General features: G+C 37.8%; 2 protein-coding genes across 2 annotated transcripts; one reads left to right on the top strand and one right to left on the bottom strand.

Annotated features, from left to right (window-relative positions):
• Positions 1-4,387: 4,387 nt before the first annotated feature.
• msmp1 (microseminoprotein, prostate associated 1) lies at positions 4,388-5,410 on the top strand (the record flags this gene model as incomplete). Its single annotated transcript, XM_079803850.1, has 3 exons — positions 4,388-4,490; positions 4,605-4,713; positions 5,242-5,410. The coding sequence occupies 3 exons, from the start codon at positions 4,388-4,390 to the stop codon at positions 5,408-5,410; spliced, it is 381 nt and encodes a 126-aa protein (XP_079659976.1).
• Positions 5,411-6,326: 916 nt separating this feature from the next.
• On the bottom strand, positions 6,327-13,249 carry rgp1 (GP1 homolog, RAB6A GEF complex partner 1). Its single transcript, XM_079809704.1, has 9 exons — positions 12,879-13,249; positions 12,487-12,602; positions 12,195-12,328; positions 11,046-11,129; positions 10,576-10,725; positions 9,713-9,859; positions 9,438-9,565; positions 7,169-7,346; positions 6,327-6,900 (listed from the first exon to the last, which is right to left on the bottom strand). The coding sequence occupies exons 2-9, from the start codon at positions 12,600-12,602 to the stop codon at positions 6,677-6,679; spliced, it is 1,161 nt and encodes a 386-aa protein (XP_079665830.1). The 5' UTR covers positions 12,879-13,249; the 3' UTR covers positions 6,327-6,676.
• Positions 13,250-13,557: the final 308 nt, after the last annotated feature.

Genomic DNA, 13,557 nt, shown 5'->3' with positions numbered 1-13,557 from the left:
TACTGACCACTGGAGACTGAGAACACCCCACAAGAGCTGCAGTTTACTTCACCTGTCATAATGATATGCCTGATTGGTGTATATTAGGAATTTGCCAATTCAAGAAATTAATAACAATTGTTGATATAATAACACTCAACTCATTGTGTGATTTTTTAACAAGTTCGGATCTGCTGTGAAACAGTTGGTTATCTTCATCAGCCATTCTGCACAACAGGTGGACAAGTCATTTGCAATTGCTATCTGTCTTTTGGGTACATGAACATAATGTTCTCCAAGTATGTTTTCCAATGCAATGAACATTTTATTGGTGTGCTTGTGTATATAGGCACCAAAATAGGTTGTACTTCCTAAAAACCTCATCTCTCATCACATAAAGTGTTTCTTGCCATCATTTGTGAGGGCTGAAAAGAACCACGCCAATAAAATGATTGAAAAAACAAGCTGTTCTTGCTTTTAATTTACATTCGTTGGCAGCTTGGCATCCGATTACTTGCATCCAAACCTTAGTGCAACCTTAGGTCCCCCCTGCACATTAGTGTGTGGTTATGTAATAAATGGTGATGAGTCAGACTGCACAACAGAACAGGACCGCAGTCCATTACATCCTCCGCTCGGGACTCTAGAACTGTTAAAGAGGATAAGGCTCATTGCCACCCCTCATGTGTTCCGAACACTCACAGAGGGGGCTCTGCTTTCTTGCTCCCAAGTTTAAGGCCACATTCCTTTCAGCTGAAGCCAAAGGGCAGATGCACTCTTGGGATGATGAAGGTTTCCACTGGAGTTTTGTATTCAGGAATTGCTTATGACCAATCCATAATTGTTCATCTATGATGGATTGAGAATGTGTATCTGCTCAATCTAAATTCTGTGCAATGCATCTTTGCATTTATTTTTATTTTTAACTAAATGTGTACACTGTCAGAAAACAAGATAAAAGCCACTGGAGCGGTACCCTTTCGTAAGTACCTCAAAGGTACATATTGGTACCAAATGTACATATTAGTACCTAAATGTTAGAATTAGATTGGATTAAACTTTTAAGTTTTTAAAGTGTCCCAGTGACAACTGTTGTTTTTTCCAAGAGTATAGGGGAGATTGTATTCATGCTTCTGTGGAATCAGAAGATTGATTCATATTAAATTATGTTTTATAAACATAGTTCAGGAGGAACACGTTAAAAATGGCTATCCAATCAGTATGAGATGAGGCCTGTATATATACATAGCCGACTCACCTATGCTCCTCAACCCTTTCCTACACCCCGTGTCCTCACACATGCTTGGTTCACTATCCTAATCAGAGATATGGGGGAGTACTCTGGGTTTGGGACAAAATTCCGAGCTCTGAGCCCTCCCCTAAGACAGCACGCTAAATACTCATACATTTTATTCTGATTATTTGTAGGTGTGAACTTGTGAAAGGCTGATTGAAAATTGGCTTTATGTGAGGCTCAATTGAACAAGTGCTTATTATTTAGGTTTAAATTGTATACGCAGTGATTCGCAACAAGGGGTATTCAGAAAATGTTGCTTTGTTGAGCAACGACGTTATGAATTAAATATATCAGGGGCGTCATTGAAATACAACATTGAAATCTATGTTTATATACACAGACAATTATTTTAATTATCTGTTTATCTCTGCTCTGTGGCCTTAGCTTAAGCTCATTGTAACCGTTGATTATGCATAATATTCTTTCCCCAGTTTCATAGACAAGGCTTAGTCCCAGACTAAAATGCTATGTTTGAGCTGTTTTAACAAATAGCAATTTGCACTGGCATATCTTAAAATATGTCAATGCCATTGTTTTGTCTCAAGATGCACACCAGTAGTGTTTTTTTCTAAGACACATTTATCAAATCTAAGGCCTAATCCTGGCTTAGTCTAAGCCCTGTCTGTGAAACCGGGCCAATTTGTTTTAAATGTGTTTGTATTGTAATTTTAAATGTGTAATGACAAATGTGTTGTAACTTTTTGTATTGCATTGCACTTCAACAACAGGTTTTGTTTTTAAATGTGCTAACTGTGATCAAGCACGTTAATGCATTCAGTTCCTTTTTAATTCGTTCTGAGGATGACACATGTAACTTATCTTATTCACGTCTCTTTTTTACAGCAATACACTATTTTACCGATTTCCTAGAATTATGTTCTGGGCAAATAATCCTATTTTCGTAGAATTGCATTACTGGCTACATATGAGATAAGTTGGGAAACAGTGAGATAGGTTACCTAAGGTTTTAACTGATTTAACATTTACTTCAGGAAATGTGCTGCCAAAAACCAAACCTGTTGAAGTGTACCTGTTGAATAGACTAATTCATACCAGCATTTTTACTTATTTCTTCCATTTAACAACAATAACCAACCACAAAAATAAGAACTTCTGCCCAATGGCAATTCTGGCAAATTTTCAGCTCTTTTTTGACACAAATCATTTCCTAAGAGGTGAAAATGTTTAAAAATGACACCGGTTCTAGAGGTAAGAACAAGGTCAGAATGCCCGGCCAGAGCAGAGGAGAGACTGTGAGTCACTTTGTCCAAACTGAGGCGCAAGTCAGAGCCATAGAGCAGTAGGACAACATGCAGCACACAGGGAGGGGTTTTCAACACCTTTCAGACTACTGTGGGGTGACACAGGCATGAATGCTACAAACAGACTTTGTGGTACCCTAGGGTCTCCTTAGAAAACGCCTGTTTCTTCTATCGCAAGTTTTTCCATCTTGATAGCAAAGATGACGAGAGATGAGCTAATGTGCGAACTAGTATGTAATGTTTGGTTCTGGCTCAAAGAGCGTTACCTTCTCGGCATCCGCTCAAAGCCTAATCCCTCGCGCTCGACACCTACCTAGAATCCTTCCTCAACAACAAAAAAAGCATTTCAGGAATATTACATCTTCATCTTCTCTGGTCATAAACACGCACACCTGCAGCAGTTGCGCAATAAAAGTCCAATTCTGCCTTTATGAGCTTCCTCCTGCTCATGAACATCTTCAGCTGGACCAGGCCCATGTGAGGTCATCACAGCCATGACATCATCAGCGTGAGCTCGGTCCAAAGAGGCAGACGAGGGTCACGGCAACCTGAGGACCACAGTTGTGATGGATGCCTGTGTTTGTGTGTTTGAAGATCACCTAGTAACCACTTGGTTGAGAGGTTGAGAACCTCCAGTTGACCATCCGCAGTTTTATGGATGTGTGGCAAAACATGAACTTATAATTTACTCTACCAGTTAAAAAAAAATTATAATTAAGATTTTTTTGTGTTTTTGAAAAAGTCTCTCATGTTCACTAAGGCTGCATTTTTTATGTCCAAAAATATGTGTTTTTTATTTTAATGTATTTTAAAAGATCATTTATTCCTGTGACAGCAAAGCTGAATTTTCAGCACCATTACTCCATTATTCAGTGTCACGTGATCCTTTCGGAAATCATAATATGCTTATTTTGTAATAATAAGATTTTGTTTCTTATTATCATCAATGTTGAAAAAGTTTTTGTTGCTTAATCAATTTCTTGCAAATCAATTACACTACCATTCTTTTTTCCCCCTTTTTTTCTTTTACTTTGATTCAGAAAAGACGTTATAAATTGATCAAAAGTGACAGTAATGATTTCTATTTCAAATGAAGGTTCTTTGGAAATTTGTATTAATCAAAGAACACTGAAAAATATTAGTGAGTAAAAACGTTTCCAACATTGATAATGATAAAACACATTATTAATTGAGCACCAGTAATAACTAATAATAATTTAGCACCAAATTTCTGAAAGATCATGTGGCACTGGAGACTGGAGTAATGGCTGCTGAAAATTCACCTTTGCATCACAGGAATAAATGACATTTTGAAATACATTAAAAAAGAGAACAGTTATTTTAGACTATAATAATATTTTGCAATATTTTTGCTTTTAGTGCATTTTTTCAAATAAATGCAGCCTTGTTGAGCATAAGAAACATAAACAAATCTTTATTATTAGTGTGCATCCACCAAAACCCAGATGAACACCTGATTGTCTTTAACTGACAATTCATGTTATCCATAATTGTTCTGTGTCCTGTCTCATGTCAACGTTTTGCTCTCTCTCACTCACTTCCCCACCTCTCTTAGTCATCCCAGGATGTGTCAGAATTTCTATAGTTTTTCAAGGTCATGCCCAGTGGAGCGGAGAATGGCAATCACCGGAGAGAAAGAGCAAGTGGTGCCAAACCACAGCTTTTTCCTTTACACCCCAAACAGCCCCAACTAACCTGCCCCCACCCCAGAGACACACCTCAGGTAGGGGGTAAACCACTCCCCACACCCGTCCCCATGAACGCAAGGGGGTATAAATGGAGGTGCGAAAGTGGAGAGAGCGATTCAGAGGGCGATCAAACAACCGAGATGGATCCCATGGCGAGACATGGCACATTGATGTTCTTCATAGCCTGTTTGGTGTGGACAACATGTTCAGCAGCACCAATGCAGTGTCACTTCAACTCTCAAGGTGAGAGCAAATGTCCTGATATTCCCTCTAAATCAGTTTTATTTGGAGTGCAATTGAGGATCAAGCACTCTTGAGGAGACTGATATTCAGTGTGTTCGATGTCTCTCTTCACAGCTCTGTGTGAATATGATGGAAAGCAGTACTCTATGGGAGAAAGCTGGATGGAGCAGGGCTGTGTGCAGTGCACCTGCCTGCACCCTGTGGGAGTGGGATGCTGCGAAACGTAAGAACCGTAACACATCTGGTATCTGTGTTGAGACCAAAAGTACACTCTTGAAAATAAAGTTTTTTTTATTGGCATCAATGGATCTGTGAAGAGCATCCATGGAACCTTTCCACTGCACAAATGTTTCTTTAATGGAAAAAGGTTCTTCAGATTATTAAAATGTTTTTTTCACACTTCGAAAAATACGGTTCCGTTAAGAACTGTTCACTGAATGTTGTTTTACAGAACACAAAATGGTTCTTCTATGGCAGGGGTTCTCAACTCTGGCCCTCGAGATCCACTTTCCTGCAGAGTTTAGCAACCTCGATCAAACTCTCCTGCATTAAACTTTCGAGTAATCCTGAAGACCTTTATTATCTTGTTCAGGTGTGTTTGGTTAGGGTTGGAACTAAACTCTAAACTCTGCTGGAAAGTCGAACTCTTGTTCTATGGCATTGCTGTGAAACCCCCCTTGTGAGAGCTTTAATTTGAAGAGAGTACAATGTAATATTGTAGTATTTGTATTTCATAATTGTTCAATTACAGTGTGCATCGGCCAGTGGACTTTCCTCCCTGGTGTGAAGTTCGAGTTGAATCTCTGACCTGCCAGGTCATGCTGGTGATGGCCTATGATCCTCGTCTACCTTGCATTCCTGGAGAAGACAACAATGTTGACCCAAGACATGGAGCACTCAACATGAAACTAGAAGGTTAGCATGGAGGAAGCCTTCAAATCATAAATCATCTGCTTGTCAGCTAACATCTGTCTCACTGTAATGTGAGATGGGATATTACTCCTATAGCAACTGTATTCTCAAAACATAATTATCATTTAAGGAAGCCTTATCAATTTAAAGGAAGCAAGGAAGTGGTTTGACATGTACAGCAGGTAGGGGAGGAAAGTGAAAGCATGTTTTTTGAGTCCTGTTTTTGATGTATTGGAGTGAGAGATCAAAAGCTATTTTTATTTGTATGAAATGTAGTGCATTATGTGCCTTTTCTACCATGTTATTATTATCATCACATCACTATAACAGTAAATATTAGCACTGAATGGCATGTCATTGTCTCTTTTACAGTTCCTTCTCTTAATAGCCAAGATGTTTCAAGCTCTGAGAGCAAAATTTAAGTGTATTCCTGATTAAATCATTACAATAAAACTCTTCATGACACAAGCAATACTCTAATTTGTTCATGTTGCTAATTTTAAGCTGCATAACCAAAACATTTTGTCTCATATGTTGGCATGTTTAATGTTGGTAACTTTTACAGCGTTTATTAATCTTTGTTAATGTTAATTTCAACATTTACTAATACATTATTAAAATCAACAGTTGTATTTGGCAACATGCACTGTGAGCTATAACAAACAAACAATGAACAGCTGTATTTTTATTAACTAACATTAACTAACTTTTATTAACTAGCGTTAATAAAGATTAACAAATACAGTAACAAATGTATTGCTCATGATTAATTAATGTTAGTTAATACATTAACTAATGTTAACAAATGAAAACTTATTGTAAAGTGTTACCAGAATGTTTACTCTAAGAATATGTATATAAAAATCATCTAATTTCTCTTTCATCCAAAAATTACAATAGTTTCGACAAATCACCCGCTGCAAATAACTCTTAAAAGATTTTATTCAGTTATGATTTGCATATAGATAAATGTACAAAATAGCTTGTAATTGAAATACAACCGAAACCGTTTGTCAATATAATTTGGAGCATACACTGAAATATAGACAATAAATACAGACATTTTAACATTACAAGAGGTAAAGCAGTCTGTTGGTCAAGGCTGAAATGTTAAAGTAGCTTAAATAAAGTATTATCATCTCATTGCACGGCAAAAGATAAGAACCAATAAAACAACTCCAAAAATAAGCTACCTTAGAATTAGGAATAGACTGCAACACATCTCACAACAACATGTTAGTTTTATGATCTCCCAGCACAAATACCAACACAACTCAAATGTTGATGCTGTTTGTCCCTGTAAACTGTGAAACATATGAAGCTAGCGTGGGATTGGTGGGAAGCACTTTGATTGGCAGGTCCCAACTGAAGGTGTCCACATCCACATGCTCCGCCCCAGTCCATATTGTGACTTCTGACTGATTCTGCAGAACCACCGGTGCCTCCACTGGCTCCCGGGCTGTGACAAACTCAAAATGCAGTCGCCATCTTAACGTCACTGGGGAAGAGAAAAAAAACAGAGAACGGGAATGTTTCCTTATCACTGTTGATTTAAAATTGAAAATGAACGGAGTGAAATCATGAATTAAGTGAAATCATAAAAACGAGGACACTTTCAATGCGCTTGGCCTGAACAGATATTTCCTTTACATACATATCTTTGACAACAGATTCAAAACTCCAGGTTTAAGCAAAACTACAAATAAACCAATAAGTCAACCAGAGCATCTTTATACAACTTCTTTTATGAGCAAAGGTTTTCTAACCTATATCTGTGGTGAATCCTGGTGTGACATTGAGGGGTACAGGTAGAGAGAAATGGCTGGAGGCGGTGTGCAAGCAGGACTCTAGATGTCGGCCATGACCAGTGACACTGACCGCCTGGCCGGGTCGTCTCTGGTAATGCTCTTGGACTTCCTCTTCACTTTGCAGACTTACTGAATACTGAGCAGACCAGACATAAATACACATGAACATTACAAGAGAACATAATGAAGCATTTACATTCTCAAAAGTTTATAGGTCAATAAGATTTTTTTTCAAAGAAATTATTTACTTTTATTCAGCAAGAATGTATTAAATTGATCAAAAGTGACTGTAAGGACTTTCACATTGTTATAAAAAAATTATATTATAAGACACTGTGCTGTTTTGTTTTTTTGTATCAAGAAATGCATCACAGTTTCCACAAAAATATAACTGTTTTCAACTTTGATAATAATAAGAAATGTTTCTTAAAGGAACACTCCACTTTTTTGAAAATAGGCTCATTTTACAAGTCCCCTAGAGCAGGGGTTTTCAAACTTTTTGTGTGTGTGGACCACTATTTGTAATCAAAAAATTTTGCGGACCACCTCATAACACACATAATAAAATATGTCTACACACAGTCCTGAATTAATCCGCACCTCTAAATAGGCTTACTAGCACTAAAACTAGTCATCACATCAGTACAACAGGCTTGTTAAAAGAATGTTTACTGCACACAACGGCTGCCACATATTTAATTTATTTATTCTGGCTCATAGATGCATCCGACTCACTGTCAATCTCTTAATTTTTTGTAACTTCTGCCTCTGTCTCTTTTCTCTTCAGAGAACCTGTTGCTATCCACCGATCCATAACGGCACTGAACTTGAACATCACGGCCGAGCGCCACTAGCCTATTTTAGTAATCGCACAATAACTTGACAATTTAATACAAATGTTATATCAATATAGGCCTACATATTTTTACTTTTTAATTTTTTTATGGGAATTTCCTGGCAAAATGAAGGTAAAAAAATATTATTTTATTTTATTTTGCCTTTCCACGGACCACCTGCAGTACCCTCACGGACCACTAGTGGTCCGCGGACCACAGTTTGGGAATGACTGCCCTAGAGTTAAATAGTTGAGTTTTACCGTTTTTGAATCCATTCAGCCGATCTTTGTATCTGGCGGTAGCACTTTTAGCATAGCTTAGCATACATCATTGATTCTGATCAGTCCATTAGCATCTCATTCAAAAAATGACTAAAGACACTTTCAATATTTTTCCTATTTAAAACTTGACTCTTCTACAGTTACATCGTGTGCTAAGACAAACTGAAAATGAAAAGTTGCGATTTTCTACACCTATATGGCTAGGAACTACTTTCTCATTCCTGCGTAATAGTCGCGGATCTTCGCGGCCGTACCATGGCTGCAGCAGCACAATGATATTACAGCGCCTGAAAGTAGCCCCCAGCTAGGTAACTTTCAATGTGACCGGCACTAAGTTTGTGTAGTTGCAGAGAAAGTTTCAGGCTTGCAGCCGACAAATTGTGTTGTGGATTTACCTGTGTGATTAGCCATGGTTCTGTGTGTTGTAAAGGGCTGTGATAGTAAGTTGAAGGTGTTGATGTTACCACCATGTTTCACAGAATACCAACGAATCATTGCGCCGCTGCAGCCATGGTACGGCCGCGAAGATCCGCGACTATTACGCAGGAATGAGAAAGTAGTTCCTAGCCAAATAGGTGTAGAAAATCGCAACTTTTCATTTTCAGTTGGTCTTAGCACACGATGTAACTGTAGAAGAGTCAAGTTTTAAATAGGAAAAATATTGAAAGTGTCTTTGGTAATTTTTTGAATGAGATGCTAATGGACTGTTTAGAATCAATGATGTATGCTAAGCTATGCTAAAAGTGCTACCGCCAGATACAAAGATCAGCTGAATGGATTCAAAAACGGTAAAACTCAACTATTTAACTCTAGGGGACTTGTAAAATGGGCCTATTTTCAAAAAAAGTGGAGTGTTCCTTTAAGGACCAAATCAGCATATTTGAATGATTTCTGAAGGATCATGTGACACTAAAGACTGCAGTAATGATGCTGAAAAGTCAGCTTTCCCATCACAGGAATCAATAACAATAATTGCAACAATATTTAACAATATTACTCTTTACTGTATATTTGATCAAATAAATGAGACTTTAAAAACTTCATACATAAACATTTAAAAAAAAATTGTTTTACTAACCCCAAACTTTAGAACCGTAGTGTATACTATACCTGTAAACATGGAATATCCCCTTCAGAGAAAGTGAAGGTGCCGATGACATCTTCTCCGAGCCTGTACACAGTCTTAAAGATGCAGAACTTAGCCACCTTTCCCCGCACATTTGTGATGTTGAACATATCTGTGAAAGAAACATATGTGCTCATTATCATATTCAAAACTGAGCAGAGGACTAAAACATGATAATAGATAGATGAATGACAAACACACATTCTTTCAAAAACACAAGCCTTCCCACAATCACTACCACCCACATTCACTCACGCACATGGGCATCGACGCGAGGTGGTGATCATTAGCATATCCAGAGCTCTTTCTAGCGGCCTTGTATCTCTCCGGCTTCCTTCTTCCTCCTCCAGGAAAGGGTTTGAGGGAGCCACTTCCTCATCCTGAGGGAACGGAGGCTCTGGCATACCTGCAAAAGAACATCATCTTACTGTGCTGTGGGACGTTATGGACTCCTATTAGCATCATCCAAAACAAGCTAAAGTTCTTGGTTACAGATGTAGAGACACTCATTTACAGGCATATTTGTCACTCATGGTTAATTTATTCGAAACCACAAAGTATCAGATAATAGGTGGTTTACCAAGATAAAGCCAGTTTGTCTGATCATGTGATCTCAACATGGTGGGGGAAAAAATTCTAAGTTGATATAACTCAAATCCTCATTTTATGTGAATATACATCATTTCACACTTAAAGGCATACTTCACCCAAAAATGTGTCATCATTTACTCCCTCTCATGTTGTTCCAAACCTATATGAGTTTCTTTCTACTGTTGAACACAAAATAAGATATTTTGATGAATGTTGGTAACCAGACAGTTGACGGTAGCCATTGACTTCCATGATATTTTTTCAGTGAATGGCTACCGTCGTCAACTGTTTGATTACATGCGTTCTTTCAAATATTTTCTTTTGTGTTCTACAGAAGAAAGAACCTCATATAGGTTTGGAAGAACTTGAAGTTGAGTAAGTGATGAAAAATAAATGTTTGGGTGAACTATCCCTTTAAATCTAAAAAGATTTAGCCTTTACCCTGGTGAAAATGAATCTCTGCTTTGCATGGTCAAGGCTGAAAGGGAAACCACATACAAAGAGGGCAAAGAAACCATGTGTCCAACCTACCATGCAGCACTAGCACTCTGAAAGGGACTCGCAGTAACTTGATGGGCGAGTTGACTCGCTGGCAGCCAATCGTGAGCTTGTACACATATTTCACTGCCTGACCCCGGAAACTGGGTGGACCGTCAGTGGGCACGACCTCACTATAGGTATCTGAACGAGGGGAAAACATTATTTAATGGTAGTCTGAGCCTGAGAAAAAACTTGTCAGAGTTCTGCTGCAAATGTGCGCTGCCCTCTGTAGTCAGGCATAATGTGCAATTACACATAGGTGAACTTTGGCTGGCTGACTGTTGGTCCTATGCCATGAGCCAGTTTTTAGTGGAATATCAACAATATGTGGGCCATAAGGAATTAGCTTCATTCTAAAATGATTAGTTGTGAAAGTGCAAACAGTGTAAACAACACAAACTCTGTATAAACAAATTGTAATGTGCAATCTAAACATGTCAGGTTTAAATGCAGTTTCTTACAGGTCTTGCTCTCTCCAGGGTCCAAACGAAGGTCACAGAACAAGATCTTAGGTGGTGTGTCCAGCACACACTGCCCTCGTTCACCTGGATCAATGAAGAAACAGGGAAATCTCTCCTCATGATCATGATCTAAATCCCTGCTTCAAAATCAAGAGGTTTCCAGTGAATAAATCTGAGATTAAAGAAACCTGGATAAATTAACAACGCTAAAACCGAACCATGTCTGTCGGCTAATCTGCATCACAAGCACATTTTCTGATAGACTTACTGTATTTGGCTTGTACTGTGATATGGCACAATTCAACAAGACCAAACAAAAAGAGAGATTATAAAAATTGACAAATTCTCAGCAATGCTAACAGGAAGTCTGTGACCAGTTGAAATCATAACATTAATTGATCCTCAGATGCTTTGTCAGTCATCGTCAGCAGTTTCTTGAATTTGTATAGGCTTTCTGACTCAAGTCACTTTTTACTCTTTAGACTTTTACTCTGTTCCAAAGTGGATTTCAGCAGACTGGTACTTGTCAAACTTTGCATTTTCCCTAATTAACTACTTTTGTGACTTTGGTAGATTGTTTTTGGTCATTATTCTGCCCAGCATGTTTTTACTGACTTTCTATTTTTTCTATTTTTTATTCTTTAGCTTTTGAAAACCTGTAATTGTTGTATTTATTGTGTAGACCTGCACTTTTTTTTACAGCACTTTGGATCAATCTATATTGTGTTTAAATGTGCTGTATAAATAAATGTTGTTGTTCTTTCATGCAATTCATGCTGGATAACCTTTGATCCATTTTAAGATATTTACATTTATCGTGTAATTTGTAATTGTGTATTCTACATATGGCAAGAACAGCATACCCATATACTCAATATAACTATTTGCAGTTTCCGCAACCTGAACATTTGTACAGCATTTTCTCAAACTGGCAAAGTCAGAGTAAAATTTTGAATACTTTCTGTTCCAAATTTACTTACTATTCTGTTCTACTTCTGAAAATACCAATTGCTACAAACCTATGTCTAAATAACTACAATCTTTAGATATGGCTGTTATAAAAAACTGACCATGATTCTGGTCGCTTTATCTTTGATTCAATATTAAAAATTTATTAAAACAAGTGTGAGATCAGCTGCTTATTTTCACCTCTGCTTGGTATCAGCACGGTGTCACTCTCAGCTTGAACGTCCTGCTTGGTGCCCTGAGTGGGCAGAGCCACGCGACTCTCGCTGGCATGGAACTGGCAGTGAATCTGAGCACTGGACCAAGCCAACATCTCACTGTGGAAGATTAACAGACTCACTTTGGAACTGACAGCACATAAAATGACTGTAATGTGGAGATACACCAAAGCACAGCGTGGCTTAACTTATTAATAAGACAGTGGCCAAAAAGCAACCTTGCACATTACATTCATGCTGATTACGGTCTTCTTTACCTGCTGGCAGATGTAGACAGATGTGACATGGGGTTTGTGAAGGTTATTAAACACTCTAAAACCTCCCCGGCCAAAAACACAGGCCCACGGGCCATAGATGCCACCACCTCAATCATCTAAGGAAAAACAGAGAGGGAGAAATGTTACATGCAAGGCACTTAATAAATGTTTTTTTTTTAGCTTAATACCCGTGGCACGGATTAAAATAACAGGAATATCCTAATTAATCTGACAATGACAGGAGCATATGTGCAAAACTAGACTGTAGATACAGAGCAGCTAACGTTATCTATATTTAAAGAGCTAAAGTCGTGCAGCTTGGCGCAGCGACGAATGTCCATTATGTTAGCAGGAAGTCCTAACATATTTTTTTTTAGTTCCCTTTACAATACCTCGAAGTTGCTTAAAACAAAGGACCACTATATCTTCCCGTCGATATTTTCTACGTCGTATCCGTAAACCCCAAAAGTTAAAAGACAGGGTTCCCGGCGACGCTCCAGCAACTTAAAAACAAAACAAGAGACGGGTTTCTCTGGGCCATTATGAGGTTTCCCTGAGTTTCTCCAAACGTCTTTCAAGCTACATTTATACATGGAAAATCAAACGTTGCCATAACATGGAAATAGACTTGAGAAAAATGCTTTATGCATATTATTTTGTATTAGTCAGTAAAACATAACATGAGAAAGAATAATATGTCATCGTTTGTATCAAACTCCGGTATAGCGATGTGTAATTTGTGAACAAATCATTCCAATGAGTCGATTACTTTGAATGAATCACTTGAACAGGTTCAACGATTTGTTCTCCCAGTACCCGGATAAGATGATCGAAAGAGCTTTGAGATGTATTATTGCAAAAGAAAGTTTAGACAACCTAAATATAGCTTGCATGTACATTAATTAATATTAAAATTAATTTAATATTAAAATGTTTTGCACATTGCTTACTGTATGCAACGACTAACAAAGATAATGATTGTATTAGCAAAACCATAATGACTGGAACTAACTAAATTGAAACAGACTAAATAACAATAAACACTTTTATTTAAAATGTGTTTTGCATGGC

The sequence above is a fragment of the Gobio gobio genome, assembly GCF_949357685.1.
Source record: "Gobio gobio genome assembly, chromosome: 2".
Lineage (NCBI taxonomy): Eukaryota > Metazoa > Chordata > Actinopteri > Cypriniformes > Gobionidae > Gobio > Gobio gobio.
The sequence above is the reverse complement of the archived record's forward strand: the minus strand, read 5'-3'. Positions and strand labels throughout refer to the sequence as shown.

Excerpts from the sequence above, each read along its gene's own strand:
- rgp1 (XM_079809704.1), bottom strand. The coding sequence starts at position 12,602 with ATGATTGAGGTGGTGGCATCTATGGCCCGTGGGCCTGTGTTTTTGGCC. Across the intron at positions 10,726-11,045 it reads CCCTGGAGAGAGCAAGACCT|ATACCTATAGTGAGGTCGTG; the intron begins GTAAGAAACTGC and ends CCCCTCGTTCAG. Across the intron at positions 9,860-10,575 it reads CAGAGTGCTAGTGCTGCATG|GTATGCCAGAGCCTCCGTTC; the intron begins GTAGGTTGGACA and ends GTTCTTTTGCAG.